This window comes from Centrocercus urophasianus, unplaced genomic scaffold (assembly GCF_019232065.1).
Source record: "Centrocercus urophasianus isolate 14NV4802_14NV808 unplaced genomic scaffold, USGS_Curo_1.0 seq_16, whole genome shotgun sequence".
Lineage (NCBI taxonomy): Eukaryota > Metazoa > Chordata > Aves > Galliformes > Phasianidae > Centrocercus > Centrocercus urophasianus.
Genome location: NW_024884711.1, coordinates 44,900,935 through 44,920,031, shown reverse-complemented (window position 1 = coordinate 44,920,031; position 19,097 = coordinate 44,900,935). Strand labels below are relative to the sequence as shown.

Genomic DNA, 19,097 nt, shown 5'->3' with positions numbered 1-19,097 from the left:
ACGTTATAGTTTGTCATAGGCTTCCTAGCAGGCAAATCCTTAACAAAGGTGTCAATGGCTCAAGATTCTTAGCTTTTTTGGGATGCCAGAGAGATGAGAAGCTGTTATTGCCAAGTTATAAAAGAGCAATTCAAACACTGAGGGAAAGATCCATGCCCAACATGAACAAGACCTCTGTCAGCCAATAGCACTACTAGAAATGAAATCCTGCCAGACTAAAGGCAGATCTTCCACCTCTCATTTCTCGTTTTGATTTCCCTTCTCATTTCTGAAGTGGCTCCATCCCACCCAGCCCAGTGGATTTCCTTCTCCAGAGATCTCAAGTCTTGTTTCCCCCCCCCCCCCGTGTCATGACACAACCCAGTTATCCAAAGCTCACTCCTTTGCAGCTAGCTCCTGAACAAATTTTCAGCCCACAAAACCAGAGTTGCACCCAAATCCACATCGTCCTTCTCAGAGGAAAGAGTCCCACTGCCCTTCTTCTTACCTATCATTGTCCCACCCCCAAAAGCATCCTTGTGGCTCAATGCTTCAGCTGTTGTGAAAAGAGCCAAGGCAGGTCTTGCCCTGTGGGATTTCCAGAGGGAGCTGGTGTGCTGCTATAAAGTGATAGCATATAGACTCAGAATCATTAAGGTTGGAAAAGATCACTAAGATTCCCAAGTCCAACCCCAATCCACCTCATCATGCCCACTGACCACATCCCTCTGTGCCACATTCCCACAGTTCTGGAACATCTCCAGGGATGGTGACCTTGGGCAGTCTGTGGTGCTGTGCATTACCACTCTTTCTCAGATAAAATTTTTCCAAATAACCAACCTGAGCCTCCCCTGGTGCAACTTAAGCCTTTCATTACCTCTCATCCTAAAAGCTTCTGATACCATCATCCATTTGTCCATCTTCAGCCCCTATTTCCCCCAGCCTGCATTATCCAGGATGTAATTAAAGTCTTAGCAAACAATCAAAAAAAAAAATCAGAATCGTGCCCAAACTCAAGTTTCTTAATTTTGGTGTTCAATACTTTTAACTCCCCTACTCCAAATCACAAAAGGGTTAAAATCTGCAGGTTTAAAATTAAACCACTTGACACAAGCCAGGCTGAACTTTTAAACCATTAAGCCAACACCGTTCCACTTCAAACAGGAGGCAGCTTGAATGCAGGGTGCTTGTTTTGCAGTCGCTGCCACCTGGCTCACACACAGCTGGCCCAAGCACTGCATTTACCTTGACGAGGCAAAGTGCTTGCCGGTGGCAGCACGAGTTGGGGTGGACGAGGAGATGCTGTGCTGCTGTCACAGGGAGCTGGGCTGGTGGGCAAAGTCCCATTGAGCTGGATGCATGGATGGGCAAGACCAGCAGCCCCAGCAGGAGCCCAGTGCTGAGCTGCAGACATGCTGGTGTGGAAGCCAAGCGCTATTTACTCTGCAAAGCCCAGCTGTTAAACCGATGACTAGCAGAGTTATGAAATTAGTTTTCCCTATACCAGGCTGAGGCTTGATATTGCTCACACACAGCGAGAGGCAATAGGATACCACTGCCACTGTTAAAAATTAAATACAGCCCAGTTTCTGAAGCTGGCTGGCTTCAACACTTGCTCCATTTCCTTCCATAAGGAGCAAACCAGTGGTTTCAAAGCATTGGCTTTGGAAACAGACAGCTATTATGAGGCTTTAGTTCAATTACTTAATTGCCTGAAAAAGCTCCTTACACCACCCGTCTGAGGGCTGCAGAGTGCCCTGTTTATTACCAGGATTCAGCCATTCCACAGGGGACATTCACTCTCTCATGCAGAAATACGTTTAAGTTGCAGCTATTTCAGGCTCACTCATCACTGCTACAAACAGACACTGGATTGTGAAGTCACATTAAGACACAGCACGATCTTGTTCTGCTCTGTGTGAGCCAAAATGCCTTCTCACGTAAAATCTATTCATAATTGTAATCTCCCTAGCATTACTTCTCAACTTCTTAATCATAGAAACATTAAAGTTTGGGAAAGACCTCCAAGATCATCAAGTCAAACCATCAACCCATCCCACCATGCTCACCAATTACGTCCCTATTAATGATTGGAGCCCCCAGCTTTACACACAGTAAAAGACATGCAAAGACCTTACAAACCACACGTGTAAAAGGCCTGATTTATCTTAAAAGTACACTTAACTGTAGGTAACAGTTGTGTCAATGAGGAATTAAGGACAACAATACTGTTTAGCGTGATACCTGCTGCATCTTCCCCCACTGACACTGTTTGGAAAACATCACTTGGGTCTCAGCAGGATACTCAGGGGTTTCTAAGCACTTCTGGCTGTAACAGAGACCAAATTATCATACATTAAGATTTGACCAGAGTGAAGTCTCTATACTTGTTTACCATGAGGCTGCTTTAAGCATGAAGCATCCAAGCAGCCCCCAGTCCATTGTCTAAAAGCTGGAGCAGCTGCTCTACACCAGCCTCCAGGACAGTACCAAGTACCACATACCTTGTGCATCCTGTTCATCCAACTCTCTGTCCAGCTGATGATGGGTGATCACTGTGATGGGAATCACCATCCCTGGAGGTGTTCCAGAACCTGGAGAGGTGGCACTTGAGGACATGGATCAGAGGGCACAGCAGCGGTGGGTTGGGTTTGGACTTGGTGATCTTAGTGGTCTTCCAGCCTTAATCATCCTATGATTCTATAATCATGTTGATAACATTCCATCAGCTAATATTTTGTCTGTCTTAAAACACAGCCCTATGAGAAGTTTTAGGTTCTGTTCCATAGGAGGAAAAGGGAGAGGATGGAGCATTTTCCATCATAACTTCTTAGTCAAATAAATACAAGACAGAAGATACCAGTCCAATATATTTAATAAATTACAGAGTGAAACTCCTCCAGGCATTTGAAACTCGGCTAGGAGGTACATGTACGTTTCCAGAATGGATCACTGCTTACAAATCTTATTACCATTTTGTTTTAGCATGGACACAGACTAACACAAATCACAGACAGGATATCAGATGCAACAGCTCATGATAAAAATTACATCAGTAAAAATATGGCACAAAGAATGCTAAGCTAAATGTTGTGTAATTGGCATTTGCTTTTGGCAGTCTTGATCTAAACTAATTCAGTGTACAGATCCATTCCCAGTCAGCACCAGGGTCAGTTAACATACATTTTGTGCAAAGTGTATTTTTAAATTCGTAACATAGTTATGTAAACATACCTTCACAGTAAAACAACAGTGATTTAGGTATCAGAAACAAACAAGAAAGAGAATCCCAGACAATATTTCATTTCACACGACACGGTGTATGTATATATAATCACCATATTCAGCAAATAGGTAAAGTGCATGCCAGTAACAACTTTGACTGTAAATGAAGGACTTGCAGTGCAGAAGCACGACTTCCTCCAATACTAATAAGCTAATATGAAGCAATACAAAACAAGGTAGAGTAAGGTCTTGAAAACTCTACGTGATCTACTGTGCATTTCTTTATAAAGTAGGCTGAATTACTCTGAAACAGGAAATTTTCACATCAGCTATCAGTAGAATAAACAGTTCAAAGCTTCACTACTTAAAAATATTGCAGGTTGTATTTGAGAGCAATACAAGAAGATATTTTTAATACAAAAACACTCGGGGGAGAAAAAGAAGAGATTACAACAGCTATTTTGAATGAAAATAGCTTGCTAACAGCAGGATTCAGTGAAATGGGAGGTGAAAAGCAATCCTGCCTTTCAAATACTCTGTCATTTACCTAGAATCCCTCCAATACAGTATCCAGTAAGTTAGGAAAACGTCTCCGCTGTTCTGTAGAATCAGTGGAGCTGACTGTAAACAAAATCTACTAGACAACAATTGGCAAGATTCCCTTTTATTCTAGAAATGCAGAAGTAAAAGAAGTCTTGAAATGTTTCATCACCAGTTAGTGCAAATAAATAACAATCAGAAGGCAGACAGATGCACAACAGCAACATGATATGCAGGTGCCTGTGGTTCCAGCCATTGGCCTCTCAACCTATGAACGTGGAGCAGACACACAAAAAGCAGATGATGCTCCCCAGAACACATCAAGTTTTCAGAGGCAGAGAAAAGTGCATGGGAGATTCCTGGAAACTGAAGGTAGAGATGCAAAGGTGCACGATGCCTTCCACTAGCCTCCATCAGATGTGGCAGCCCAAGTCCAACAAAGTAGGCACCACACTAAGTGAATGCTATGTTCATGATGTTCTGAGGACACTGAATCCATCAGACCTTTATCAAAAATATAAAACCACTATGTGCAAGACAGCAATACACAAAGTGAACTGCAGGAGATGCTCTGAATAAATCCATCCATGAAAAAATACCTTCCTCTACTCCAGAATCAATTCCTTCATTAATTCTGAGGTACAAAGGTGAAAATTAAAGCAAAAGGTGTAGGTGTTCATCAAGATCAGCAATCCCTCTTTGGAAAGAAGCAGCATATATTTAACTTTGACACTTACTGCTTGTAAGTAAGCAAAATATTCATCCAATGGGAAAGAAATACTTCAGTAAGTCAACGTCTGCACCAATGCACGCATATTAACCAGAATTCTTCCCTTGATTTCCCTGGACATGGCACAACAGCTGTGGCCACTAATCCTTAATTATTCTTATAAAATTTCTGAGCACATTAAAAATACATTTGAAATTTATTAAAACTACTCGTTCAGTGAACACAAGGTTTTATCACCACCATTTGCTCACCTCAGCATTAACTCACACACACACAAAAAAGCCTCAATGACTTGCGGTCTGACATCTGGCCCTCAGTTCAGCTATTAACTATTTGCAAGGAATAGAGAATTAATAGGTTGTAATCATCTAAAGTAGTCATGCAGTTCATTTCTCCCTCCTTTGTTGCAGTAAAAAAAAAAAAACAACAACAAACCTTTCAGAAGCAACAACGTAAAAAGCAGCATAAAAGTTCTTTCAGATGAAATCACATCCCTTTGTACTTACAGATTTTCTGTAGTCAAGGATCCACTCTCATTGTTTCACTGTGATTAAAAGGTTTGGCCTTTTTCCATCCTGAAACAGCCAACCATCATCGTCCAAGTCTGGAGACACGTTCAGAACTCTCAGAAACTTGACATCAACCATGCCGCGCTCCAGACAACATCGCAAGCAGCTCCCACACAAAGTGTCTACACAGAAACAGTCTTTAAAAACACAATTCCCTGATCCCCTCTTCCTTGTGATGCCATCCCCACTGGCTCCTGTGGGTGCTACGTCAGCTTCTTTATTCTGCGGTTCTGCTTGTCGATATTCAGCGTCGCACGGTCGACGGAGGTAGTGATGGAATCCAGAGCTTCGTCCTGCCTCTCCAGTTCTGCTTCTGTCTCCAAGGCGAGGCTCTTCAACTTCTTCAGTATCTATTGGAAGAAAAGACTGAGAGCTTTGAGCAAAAAACCACGTGGTTCTTTGACAGTGTAACAGAAACAAGGCAGTCACTCATTTCTTTGCTGTGAATGACGACATAATTTGTAGTCATGCCCTGAAGTGCTCTGGACAATTTTCCCTTCTCTACTGATGTAGTCCCTCCATCACAGAAGACTGCCAGACTGGTCATGCACAGTCTGCCCTTGGTGGAGCTATGCTGTCTCAAATCACCTCCCTGTCTCACGTGTGCCTTGACATGACTTTCAGGAGGATCTGTTCCACAATCTTCCCAGGCACAGAGGTAAGGCTGACTGGTCTGCAGTTAATAGGACCTTCCTTCCTTCCCATTTTAAAATGGGAGCAATGCTTCCCTTTATCCAGACACCAGGAACTTTGCTTGATCACCGTGACTTTTCCAATATGACAGAGTGTGGCTTGGCAATCATATCACCTAATTCCCTCTGGACCCTGGGATGTATAAACAGATGAGAAGATGAGGAACAACTGTTGTACCTCCAACATCTCTCTTCCAGGCTCTAAACATCATACAACCAACCAGCCAATTTATGATACACTTAGCAATTTACCAGTTGTTATGTGGGAATGTGAGCAAGCACCCTGAGTTACTCCATAATGGCCAAGAAACTCTGTTGTTTGAAAAAGCTGATACTAGTCCATAAGGGGCTGAAGCCTCTAAAGTGATGCATTCCTAAGGGGAGAAGACATCTGTATTGTTACAGATTGTTGCCTAATGCTGACCTATTAGACCTGTTAAACTTCAGCTGTCATTGGTTCACACAAATGATTCCAATAGCAGAGTTACAAAGAGCAGCAATGCATTGAAAGATGCTGCTCAGGAAAGCAGCAATGTCACCATCTCTGAAGGTGATCAAGAAATGTGTAGATGTGGCACTGAGCAAGGTGGTTTAGAAGGCATGGTGGTGATGGGCTGAGGCTGGATTTGGTGACCTTAGAAGCCTATTCCACCCTCAATGATTTTATGATCTTCATTTCTTGCTCTGTAACACAGGCTCCTTTCAGCAGCACTCTTAAGGCATGAGTTACAGCGCCACCTTTTATTCCCACTTCTGGCTACTCCCTTAATAAACCTGGTGGTATGAACTTAAAGCACCTGCCTGATGGGCAAGATCCAGCTGCCTTCCCTTGACTCTGTAAGGGAGATTTGAAAAGCAGACCTATGCCACGTTAGATCAATTGGAAATGCAACCTCTCAAATCCTTCAGATTGTAAAGGGGCTGTCTCTGCTATCACTGCTGGTCTACATGATCTGCCTCCTTAGGCATTCACAGGCAGCTCCACACTGCCTGATTAACATGAGCAATTGAATAATAATCCCCAAGAAAAAAAACTTATCAGCACTAACACTCCACATCATCAACTGCAGTGGTACGTAAGCAGCCATGTAACGTCACTGAAGCTACCAAAACTATAGGCTGTGTAGTTCACAATACATCTGTGGCTTTTGGTAAAATAAGAAAAGGAATTATACTCCATACAGCAATTTAATTATTATTTTATTGATTTCATAACTGGCAAACTCAGTTCTTGTTTTCCATAGAACCACAGAACAGCTTTTATTTTTTATTTTTTTTTTAGAGTAAGCATCAGCCCTCAGAAAACTGCTATGAAATGTCAGCAGCCCCTATGTCCACAGATGGGGCTGAATTCCACAGCAATCCCCCTGTTTGAAGCTAGGTAAGTTACTGGTTTGAGAAAAGCAGCGAGGAATATTATACCTAACTGGAATAGCAGGGGAATTTTATGCAGTCAGAATTCTTTGACTAAAGCTGGATGTCAGCCACAATAGTGGGATTTATCTCATAAAATATCTCTCAGCTCTTTCCATAAATCACAAGCAGCTAGAAATACAGCTGTGTGAATAACTGGCTTTGCAATTTGGCTGCCAAAGCAAAAATACAAAGCAAATCATGGATCAAGCCTAATCTACCTTTCTCTGTCCTAACCAAAACTACAAGTGAAGAAAAATCTGCTTCGATCCCAAATGAAACACTTCAGGTTCCTACCCTGTAAGAGTAAAGCAAGGCTGAATTCCCCAGACTGGAGATAGTAGATGTGCATAGGATATGCACCAAAAAGAAAAATGACATGATCAACTCTACCCTGTGTGTGATCCAGGAAATGAGGCTGGGATGCAGTCTTGCCCCTCCTAAGGAATTAACTACCTGGATTTGTGAAGTTAGAATGTGTTTCCACCTCAGTCCCTGCTTTGAATTTCTGATCCTTATGCGTAAAGTGGACAGTGCCATACAGAATAAATCCTTCCAAGCAACACTGACTGCAGTCTTGCATTCATATCACAGGATAATTAAGAATGGATGAGATCTCTAAAGGCCTTCTGGTCCACTTCTCCTGGCTTAGAGCAGGGCCAGCCTCCACATTCATCTAACAAAGTGCCTACCAGGTTTCAGACTCCACATCAACAGATCTTCCAATCCTGGAGGTAATTTAGGAGTGAGGTCTCTCCTCTCTTTCAACATGTCCTTGCGCACTGCAGCGTGGTAATCTCAGCTTTCATGATTTATGTCCTCACCCATCCTAGTTTGTAAGATCTGCTGAGGTGAGTGGAGAAGATCAGTGCTTCCTCCATGACACCTACACAAAGCTGGGTGCTGGCACGAAAGGACGCAGGAAGGGAGTAGGGACACACTCCCCTTCCCACCTCTCCAAGAAGCACACAATTTATTTAGAAGTCACAGCTCTGCCAAAAAAAAAGTCCCAGGTTCACCACGAAAAACATTTTTATTTTTAGTTCTAAACCAGATTACTTTTGATAGGCTTCGCATTCATTAGAGCACACTCAACATTTAAAATACAGAAAAAGACACAATTGTTGAGAACAGAAAAGCTTTTAAGATACGAAAGCAGTAAAATGGAAATTCAGTCAGCTACAGTCTGCTCAGTCCACCTGCCAATTATGCTCTGCTTTGAAACACAGCAGGCGATGACTGCGTGGTTATACTTGCACGAAAAAATAAAAGGCAAGCAGCTCACTTTCATCTGCTCATTCTCTTTGCCTTAAACAGTCTGGTAATAAATCTCTTAACCCTTTAGTCCAGCACAGCTTTGACCATTCAAGATGAGCATTGCTACTCCATGCAAAGGGATCTGAAAGCATTAAGATGCATTTCCCACACAGCCCAATGGTAAAAGTCACTGGAATCTGCTATCTGGCCAAAACTGATCACTAGTTTTGCAAAGTGAAATGATGGCAAGACATCTAGCTATCACTGCTTCAGTTCTGTCAGCTGCTCACAGCAGCAGTGCCTTCTGTATATTTTTACATATTTTGGACCATGAACCAACCACAATCTGTTACACAAAGTGGATGGGCAAGTATGATCCCACCAAAGACGCATTTTAAAGGCATATTTCATCAGGCACTGGTAAATCTTACAATGAGACAGCCTCCAATTTGTGTCTCCATATAACAATCTGGAAAGTCTGACTTGTTCTCTGGCTCTGCCACACTTTTTCTGCGCACTTCAGATGAGTTACTGAGTGTTCCCACGTGCAAAATTGTCACGCAAAAAACAGCAATACAAGTATGTCCCAAAAACTCAATGCAGCATGCTAAGTCATTGAAAGATCTGCATATGCACTGCTTGTCTGAACAGGCTGTTAATTAATATTTAGTAAAGTTAAAAACCAGAATTACACCCTGTGTCAAGTGTTCAACCATGGCAGACTCATGCCTTGATTTATGAACAGGTGCCCATCTGAGCTATGCAACCCTGAATTCTCATTAAACTTGTGGGAACCTGGGCAATGCAACTGAGACTGTGATTTAACTTATCTGCTCAAGGAGTTCAACTACTGCCCATTCCTCCCTTTTTGCTGAACAAGGGGCTGAGATGATCAGCTAGGCTGCAAACAATTTCCATGCAGACAGAGCTGGAATGACAGCAGAGGACTCCAAGCCCCCAGGATCTTCCTCAGTACTTAATCCTATTACCACCTTGTCACATCACCTGATGTCTAAAACTCAAAGCATTAACCACACAAAGACTGTATGCCAAAGGTGTTACCACAGAGACCTGAACTCAGTTTAGGTCCCCGGATGTCACCATAACACAGTTATCTAAGGCTTGTGAAATATGATTTAGCACCTCAATACACTGAGCACCCATGAAAATAAGGTACAAAAAGCATCCAAGTGCAGAAAGTATTGCCAACTGGGTATGAACTCTCTGAAATCCTCAATTAATCCATTTCACTTTGCCTGTGCAGGTCAGATAAGGGCTGAATGCGAAAGCAGAGTACAGAAAACCAGAAATGGCTCTTGGAGGCAGGCTCCCAGGCCAAATTCACCTGTTAGGAAGCAACTGTCACAGTATTCTTAACTGTGGTGTAAAAAGAGGGTTTGATGATCATAACTTGTAATGTTTTGACACGATGCTTCACCTCTGTGCTGAACGTAATGGAAGAAAGCTAAAATTGGGACAGCACTTAAGACAGTCTAATCTGAAGCGTGATTATAAGCTCAGACCCAGTGAAGTGAGTGATGTGCACTGAAATAAATAAGGGGCCTGTGGACATCCTCTCCTACTGCACCTGGAGGGGAGCTGGGAGGCAGGAAGGAACAACAGCTTGCTATACCACTGCAGTATAATCCACTAAAAGAGATGTGTCAAAGCCTCATGTAACAAGAGTAACTTCCACAACAAAAAAAAAATATGGATTTACATTACTGTCAGTGGCTATTAGAACAGCATTAAAAGGCCACGACTTATTACCTTATTCTTTGTGCCTGATTTCCCCATTATTTCTTCCTGGACTGATATGGAAATCTTATTTTATCTGCTTTCTCTGTTACTTGGGAGTAGAGAATCACAGAATGGCCAGGGTTGGAAGGGACTTCAAGGATCATGAATCTCCAGCCCTCCTGCCACAGGCAAGGCCACCAACCTCCCCATTTCATACTAGACCAGGCTGCCCAGTGCCCCCAAGTACAAAGCACTGAGGGTGGCCCTGGTCTCACCTAGACAAGAAAAATATATATATGTATATATCTATTCAAGCAGTTGTGACAAAGCCAGTTTCACTGGATTCACTATCACCTTTTATTTTGGTACCATGAAACATTTAAGTTACACACAAGCAAATACACAGTAACAGTTGCAAGGAGCTCAGCTCTTTCTCCAGATCGTGCTTTCATAAACAAAATCCAGAGCACGATCATGACACATGGCTGCTTAGATCAGCTGCCTGTTGCTTGCTCTTGGCCATGGAACAAGGCCATCCTATGAGCAAATTTGGAATTTAGCAATTGGAGTGAACAGCTTCTCAACAAAACGCTTTTTCCTCTGACCTAACAGTTCTGATTTCCTGAGATGATGGCATGATAGAAGGGTAACTAAACACACAAGAGTCTCTGAATGGAGCAAAAGATTGAAACAGAACAATCTAGGAAGTAAATGCTAAAGATACACACTGGGATGTGATGTTTTTCCAGATGTTGTGGAATTAACTTCTTTAATAGTATCTGTCCTCATGGCATACACAATGTGCAGACACTAAACATCAAGACAACAGTTCTTTGGCAGGAAGAGTTTAGGAAATTAGAAAACACTGGCTTGGCAAAACAAATCCAGATCTACAGAACAGAACTACTCCCCCTCCTCTTAAGCTAATATTATTGCATCCCCTCCCACACCCATTGCCATTATGTCAGCCACAGCAAGGCGGTAGGCAGAGGCTCAGCCAGAGACCACAGGAACTGTGCAGGCTTCTTTCTCCATTCTCTATAGCACAGCTAAGGAACATAGCTCACATCACCACTCTGTATTATGTTAAAGACTGTGTTTTCAACACAAGTGTCCCAGTGAGGTCTTTTTTTCACTCAGGCACCCAGTCACAACCGCAGACCATCCAGCGCTTCCAGCTCTAATGGGAGGAATTTAGCATCATTCAACAATTCCTTCTGCAAAATAACTGTTATTATCATGGCAACTATTTTTTCCTTTTTTTTTTTTTTTTTTTGAAGGAGAGGAGAAGGGACATGCAATCTGCTCATTGCAAATCTCCCTTCTCCAATTCAGCAAGTTCTACTTATTAATCACATAATAAGTAATTAGGTGAATATAGCAGAGCTGTTCTGGGCTCTGTGAGTTTGTTTTGGTTCTCGGGTGTTGGCCCTGTTTTGTGGTTTGTTTTTTTTTTTTTTGAAATATTAAAAAAAAAAATGCTTACATTACAGACAACTAAAAAATCTCCAATAAAGGAAAACGCTTAGGAAAAAAAAAACATCACTATGGTTAAACAAATGGACCTCCAACACACTTAATTCACCCATGAAACACAATGTGGCAAATGTCATAGACTTCAGTGCATGTTAATGCATTGCTTCTATAACTGTTTCCACTACCTGATCTCTAAATGCTTTACTGTTGATAGACAAAGCAGGAGCTGAAGTGGTACAAAGATACTCCCTGAAAGCAGCTGCAACAATGTAAGACAAGTTCTTGCTGCGGGCTGAAATGACTTATGGACTTAAACGTCCCCCTTGGAAGCAGACACAAGACCTTCCCCTCCCTAACAGTAGGGGCTCAGTACCTAGAAGGCTCTGTGCAGCACTTACCATGATGCTGCCCTTGATCCTCAACCTCTACCACACCTCTGAAGTCTACTTTTGCTCATTTTTGATCACACTTTCCCTCTTTGTGTCTACACCTCCTTCCTCTCTAAAGTTCACCACGGAGTTACTTGATTCTGTTTTAAGCTCCAGAGCACTGAGGAAAAAAAAATGCAGTGTACAGGAGAATTCCTGGGAACAGCTAGAGAGGAACACCAGTCTGTACTAGATAGGAGGCTTCATCCCCAGTTCACACAGCTTGCTGGAAGATGCTGAACTCCCCCCTGTCATACATATATATCTGCTTCTCTATTCACAGCCAACTGCTTTGATAACATTAAGCACTGACCAAGGTTGTTTGCTGTTCAGCTGTCAAGAACTGGCTCTGAGGAAGCCATTCCTAGAGTCTTTTTTTCCTTACAAGATACAGCAAAATGTGTGCCTTCAAAAGCATTACATGACTAACAATCCTTACTATAATAATATTCAGTTTTTGGGGGTCTAGCCGCAAATTAGAATTACAGCGCTGAAAAGCTGACATTTAAGAGAGGAACAACTAGCTCTTCTGAATACCTAATAGCTGCACGAAGTCCATGTACAAATGATTAATGGATTGCTGATATTTGCACAACTCTGAGTAATAGTCTCTCAAAACCCTCCGAAAGGTCAACGCAGCATCAGAAAATGCTTATTTTTTGATCAAGTGACAGATCACAGAAACGAGCTCTTGAAGAGATGAGGAAAAGAGAGAGCAATCAGAACGTGACTAGTTCATTCTGACTCTGAAAAAGCCCAAATTAGATATTTCAGTCAAAAGATCCTGATTATTTTGGTTAATTAAGCAAGTTTGGGTCTAAAAGGCTACATTTATGAGGCATTTTCTAGCAGGAAAAATGAACAGGAGTTTAATAGGCATTACTGAATGTATTTTAAAACTATTAATGAGTGGAACGATGATTAAAAAGGCCTGATTCTCAAGGAACAGGTGCTCAGCAATTACTGGGGAAAATCAGGCCAATTCATAGGCTGTCAATTTGGCATTCAGATCCCCTCCCCACCCACCCCTACCCACAAGTTTACCCCAAATCATTAACTGGTTTAAAAATTCCCAGCTTGGTGCAGTATAAATAAATACCAGAATTGTCTCTTAGGCTTCAGTTAATCATCAAAGGATTTTGTTTTAAATAACACTGGTCATTTAACATGGCTTCTAGTCCACCATCCCACACAGAAAATTTCTGCAAAGGTTAAATTCTCACCTACCCAATTATCTTTTGGTTACTTTTCATGATTATCTGTGAATATATTGAAGACATTTTCATTTTTAGTTGCTTAATTCATTGCTGTGTGCTCAGGACACTCATCTGTTTTGGAAACATTCACAAAACTGAGCAGAGCACTTCTTGACAGAACTACTTCTCACCAAAAGGAGTAAAATAGCAAAGGAAAAAACACAAAAGAAGCTAAAAACGATCTGCTAATCTTCTTAACCTTCAGATAAAGCAGGTTAAATTTAAAGATTTTCCTTGTGCTATTAACCCTCTCTTTGATATACTTTGCTAATAATCTCCAGTTTGTTCAAAATAGGTAAGAACAAATAGAAAGTTGTCAGTGTATTTTAATCACAGACTTGATGGACTTTTTTTTTTTTTTTAAAGTTTAGGGATGTTAATATTTTGTTAAGACACTGACCACTACTTGATTCCATGGAATCTGCTTTAGCAGGAGGGTTGGACTAGATGACTTCCAGAGGTCCTTTTCCAATCCCTATGATTCTGTGACTACATTTCTGATGAAGGGAGAATAATGCATGTTGCTAAGGATAAACAGGGAGCAAACTGATTCAGTTATCTTGACTTATACCTGTTTAAGCTCTTTTGCCTCCTCCTGAGAGATCTTCTCATGCTTCTGCAGTTGAACCTGGTCACTGTCCGTTCCTTCTCTGCCTCCCACTGGAGAGCTGGGCTGCACCACTCCTCCCAAGAGTCCTGTGGCTGAAAGAGAAATTCCCATGGTCAAAGACTGCCATCTCCTGTAGTGACAGGGGAACGCTAGTGCAGAACCAAACAGGCTGAACTCTGCTCTGTAGCAGTCTGCAAGAGGACAAGCTCATTCAGATACACCAGACCCATCCTTGCTTTTTGAGCCAAGTTCTCCAAGGAAGGATTCAAGCAGTATTTTGTACAATGCCCAAACTGAAAGTAAACACGCTGCTGAAAGACCATTCTTAAAGGCTGCACCTGAAGAACGAGTTCATTTTGGACTGTCAGCATGCATATTAACAGACAGCAAGCAGCAGCAATGCAATTCCAATCAGATAAACTAAGAATCTGCACTCGTTGCTTCTTTTTAATCTTTTTAATTAAAGAATTTAAAAGTGATGGACTACAGACAGAGCCAAAGAGTGAAGCCAGTGAACCCCTGAAGCAGAAGGGCAACACTGACGCTAACAGCCACCCCCAGCTAGGCAGCATGAATGCAGTCCCTGGTGTAACATGCCACCTGTCCTTTATTTAAAGCATCAGCTCCTATTGCACTATCTGATACTGCCCAGTGGGGTAGCAGGGACGTGCTGCAAGGAAAGGTTGTTATTTTTGATGCAGATGGGTTCTAAACACCCAAGACGCACATCTTGGCTCCTAGAAGCACTCCAAACATCTCCAAAGTGCTCCCACTTAAAGAGGCACTGAGAAGGAAGGAAGCTAGTGCTACCACTACCACCTGCAAGCAAACAGCCTGACCTGTGCAGGACAATGACAGCAAATCTTCAGGACATCAGGCCAGAAAGCATGTCACAAGTCAGAGCTCCCTGCCAGGCCCAAGCTGGTGCCCAGCTGGCTGGCTGGCAGCATTCACCTAACTGCCCTGGGGTAGTGTTACTTCTCCATGAAAACAGAAACAAAATCTAAATCAAAAGTACCAAACCTTAAATCCCTCTCAAGTAATTACTGCAAGCTCCTAATCCTTGGACATACTCACTTATCAGTCTGAAACTCACTGGACTCAGACACCAGCAAGGTTTAAGACAAGCAAATCATTCATTGTACTTATGTTACCCTGTGCAAAAGCTCTTGGTACTTGGAAGGGATAGGAACCAGGCACTGAAAAAACACTGCTTATGGTATATTATTATCATGGACTTCCTCGAAAGGGAAAGTGGTAACGGAATGACAGACCTTTGTATGGCAGCAAACAGCCAGACAAGATTCTGCATGGTTCTTATCAGCTGAGTGTCCCTACGTGCTAATTATTTCATTAACTCCCATTAAGCTCAGAGAACAGGAATAGGAGGGGAACACGACAAAAGCACATAGAAAAAATGGAACAGGGGAAGGAGATCTGATGATTCTCAGCAATTTCTAGTAACAAACAAACAAAAAAAGGAAGGAGAGAATGAATAAAGAGGCAGAAATATTTAAAAAGCAGTAAAGCAATTTTGTTTAGCTCTGTTACATCCAGTTGGCTTGCAGGACTGCTGCCTCCACGAGAGTAACTAGCAAAGTGCTGTAAACTCCTAAGAATGAAAACACAGTCACTGCGGCTAAGCAGGGAAAAGGCAGCAGCTTTGAAAGGGATCTAAAGCTGTAAATGCCAGTCTCCAGCTATAGGATTAAGACAGCACTGCCCTAGACAAGCACACTGTAAGATTTCTTGTGCCTTTTAGTCTAGGGGAACTGTGATCAGCCATTACTGGTGAGGAAAGTAGTGGAATTAATCTATCACAGAAGAGCCTCTGTTACAAAACAATCCTTTCTGTGCTCCCTCCAGCATTTAAACACTCTTCGCAGCTTTGTCAAAAACAAACACACACGCACAGTCAGGAAAGAGGTACAAAGTAGCTAAAAGTTGTTTCAGTAATCTAGTGTGTCTAAGAATAGGAATCTGTGAAGTGCTTACTTGAAATCAAGCCAAAACTCATAGGAAAAAGCTTTGTTGCAGTCATTTATACAAATCTGCAACATGCACAGCTTTAAGGCAGGACTTGCATAAGTAGACAGGACCTAGAGAAGATGATGACAGTTGTGGAAATGTTCACATCCCTTAGCTGCACTGCCTGCAGCAGAGAACACTACCAGCCACTTTGCTGCACCTCTGCTTCTCCTGCACACCTCTGAATCAATGTTTGCTACACTTGAAATCACATGCACAATTTATGCGGACTCAAAGGCAGACGTGCATAACACAGAATATTCCCCCCTGCTTCTAGCAACAAATCAGATCAATAATAACCATGGTCACCCGTACTTGCAGCATGTGAACGGCCAGGGAAAATAAGCATTGGGTAAAGCACAATCCGTGACTGCCATCTAGTGACAGCGGGCAGGCAGCAAGCCGTCTCCAGGGAAGGAACAAACAAGGGTTTTGGTGGAGCTGCAGCAGTCAGGATTTCCATAACCTCCCGTTTTCTTTGCTGGCATTTCCAAATTAAACAGCCAGAATGCAGGTGGGGGTAGGAGAGCAATATCCTTGACTCACTGACTCAGATGCAAACAGAGCAGAGCAGTGGGGAAATTAAGCACAGTAGGGCTGTACAACCAATTATTTTATGTAACCAGGCTTAAGACCATCAGGAACTGAACACCAATTTGCTGGAATAACTCAGTGCTTAAGAAACCAGCAGGTTGTTTTTCCTCTAAGTTGTTGTGCCGACACTTCAGTGCCAGATGCCCAGAGACTGACTTCCCTAAAAATTAACAAGCTTTTCCAAGCTATGGCCCTCGATGACTCGTCAACAAGAGAACATGATCCTCCCTGCTGAAATCCAGTTGTAGCTTTGTGCTTAGAATTAGTTTTACCTATTGTTTTAGTCTAGCATTTTTCTACTTTTCTTAATTTACTGATAATAAATCCATCCATTGATTTGCTCTTTGGTCACTAACAATTAGGAGAAAAAAAAGGATTTGGACATGTTGACAGAGCAGACAAAAATTCATCAGCTTTACAAATGAATTTTGGTTTGGATAACAAGATATGAACAAAAACACAACCCTCCCAAGATTTTAAAAGTAGCAATAGCTTAAGATTTTCATTCTTACTGCTGTGAAGAAGTTGAAGCCCCTCCTGGGTTGTTTTTTTGTTTTTTTACAGTGATTTAAACTGTGCCTTCACCTGATCCGAAACCTAAAATCTCCTAAATCCAAACAATGGAACTTCTTAAATAAATACGTTTGTTTTCACTTATTATGAAATAGAAATGCTGGCTTTTAAGTTACTTGAAAACTCACTGGACTGGGAGTTTGTTGTAAACTTTTTATATTAAATATTGCTTCCAGTTGCAAACTGCCAAAGAAAAAATAGTAACAGCAGAGGACTCAGAAGCACACACTCCAAAGAGGAGAATGGATTTCTAACAACCCTTCCCCAGAGTAGCACAATACTGAATTGGTGACCACTGGAAAAAAGAATGACACCGAAGCTAAAACACAGCCCAGTAGTTTAAACTCAAATCAAGCTAATCCTTTCACAAACTGCTGTGAAGTTGGTGAAAACACCAGCTGAGACTACAGTGTTAAAGACAGCTTGGCATATTCTAGTTGTCAGGCCCTCAAGAGACACCACAGCTTCAGCATCTGGAGTCACATTTTGCTAATGCATTTGGGAGAAAGTAAATCCAACTGTATTCAAACGTCCCCAGCACTTCTGTTAGCTCCAGCCTCACCCTTGCTCTCTTGGTAAAAGGGCCTGAAGTCAACTAGTAGTTAGTTATGTTTTGTTACCAGCGTGGCCTCACCACTGGGTTGGGGGTAAAGAGGACTTGCACATCCCATTTCACATCCCAGAGTTTGAAAGCCATTTAAAAACAGTGCATACTGGCAATAGCAATTATAGATAGATTGTTTTGTCTGTCACATACCTGCTTGCCAAATGGAAGTGCCAAAATCTACCTGAGGAGACTTCCTGGCACCAACAAATCCGAGGGCATCTTCTAAAAACTGTATCTTCTTGCTAAACTGCATCTCTAAGACAGAGATTGCTTCTGGCATCTTTGCTGACAAGAGCCGGTAAGAGGTGTCAGGCTTTCCAATAAACCTCTGACGGACACTGATTTCATACGGCGTGTGAACTTTGATATCATCCACATCCTTCGATTCAAACCGGTGAATGACCTGAGAATTACAGTCACTGATTTCCAGGCCAGAAGCAAAGAGCGTGAGTTTTCCTGGCTTCACATTTGAGTCTGTCCTGTGGGTGATAATAACTGGAATTCTAATTATGATTCCTTCCTGGTTCTTCAAATCGGAAACTGTGGCAGTTTCCTTTGGCTTCGTTTCCAAGGGTGCTTTCCAGAGCTTGCTGCTAAATGGCCACCAAGAAGGAGATTCGAGTTCCGTCAACAGCCTAGCAAAGAGAAGAGAGCGTTAGAAGGAAAAAGCCAGTAGGAAGGCTGTGCTACCCACCAGCTGAAAGCAAATTACTTCATCTATGAACAACTCTTCATATTGATTCCAGCCCTCTGCTATTTTGCTTCTCAATCCTATTCACATCTTACCACAATCCATCCTTTTTCAACAACAGCTTTTCCCTTATTTGCCAACACGGTGGAAAGCGATCCCAGAGTCTCACCATTCAGAAGTGAGAAATCCAGCTTCCCACTGGGTTTACTCAGGCCAATTTACAACCATTTGTTCTTTAGCTAACACTGCCTTCAAGCTCAGCATTTCCACTCTTGGGCATCATTGCTGCTGCTTTTTACTACTCTCTTCTACCTCCATCCCACAGGCTGATGCCACTTTTCACTTTGCCCCCGGTCCCAAATTCCCACTGCCAGCTCAAACAAGTGAGTACAAAGTTCTGAGCACTGGCTCAACAAATGCAGACAAGAAAGGCATTATGTGCATTCTATTTACATCCAGAGGGAAGAATTTGTGAATGCTGGATATGATCCCTCTGTTACATTTTCTGTCAGCTTGGCCCATTATCCTTTCATGTGGTACTGTCCCAAAGAAGATCAATATCACAGATCTCATCAGGTCTATGCCTCCTAGGCATCCTTTCCACAGGGGGAAAAAAAAAGGGGGGGGGGGAGACGAGGATAAAAAAATAAATAGCCGAGGATGTAAATAGAATGCACTTAATGCCTTTC

At 42.2% G+C, this 19,097-nt stretch overlaps 1 protein-coding gene across 6 annotated transcripts in view; it reads right to left on the bottom strand.

The window, feature by feature from the left end:
- The window catches only part of SNAP47 (synaptosome associated protein 47), a 34,306-nt gene that overhangs the window by 5,120 nt on the left and 10,089 nt on the right, over positions 1-19,097 (bottom strand). For 4 of the 6 annotated variants that reach the window (XM_042817344.1, XM_042817346.1, XM_042817345.1 and 1 more), the window contains exons 3-5: positions 17,868-18,352; positions 13,877-14,007; positions 2,837-5,409 (exon numbers count right to left, since the gene is read on the bottom strand). In XM_042817344.1, the coding sequence (XP_042673278.1) occupies positions 5,008-5,409; positions 13,877-14,007; positions 17,868-18,352 (1,018 nt within the window). In that variant the 3' untranslated portion in view covers positions 2,837-5,007. Of the gene's footprint in view, positions 1-2,836; positions 5,410-13,876; positions 14,008-17,867; positions 18,353-19,097 lie in introns of those variants that run through there. The other 2 variants (XM_042817342.1, XM_042817347.1) reach the window with 2 other exon arrangements.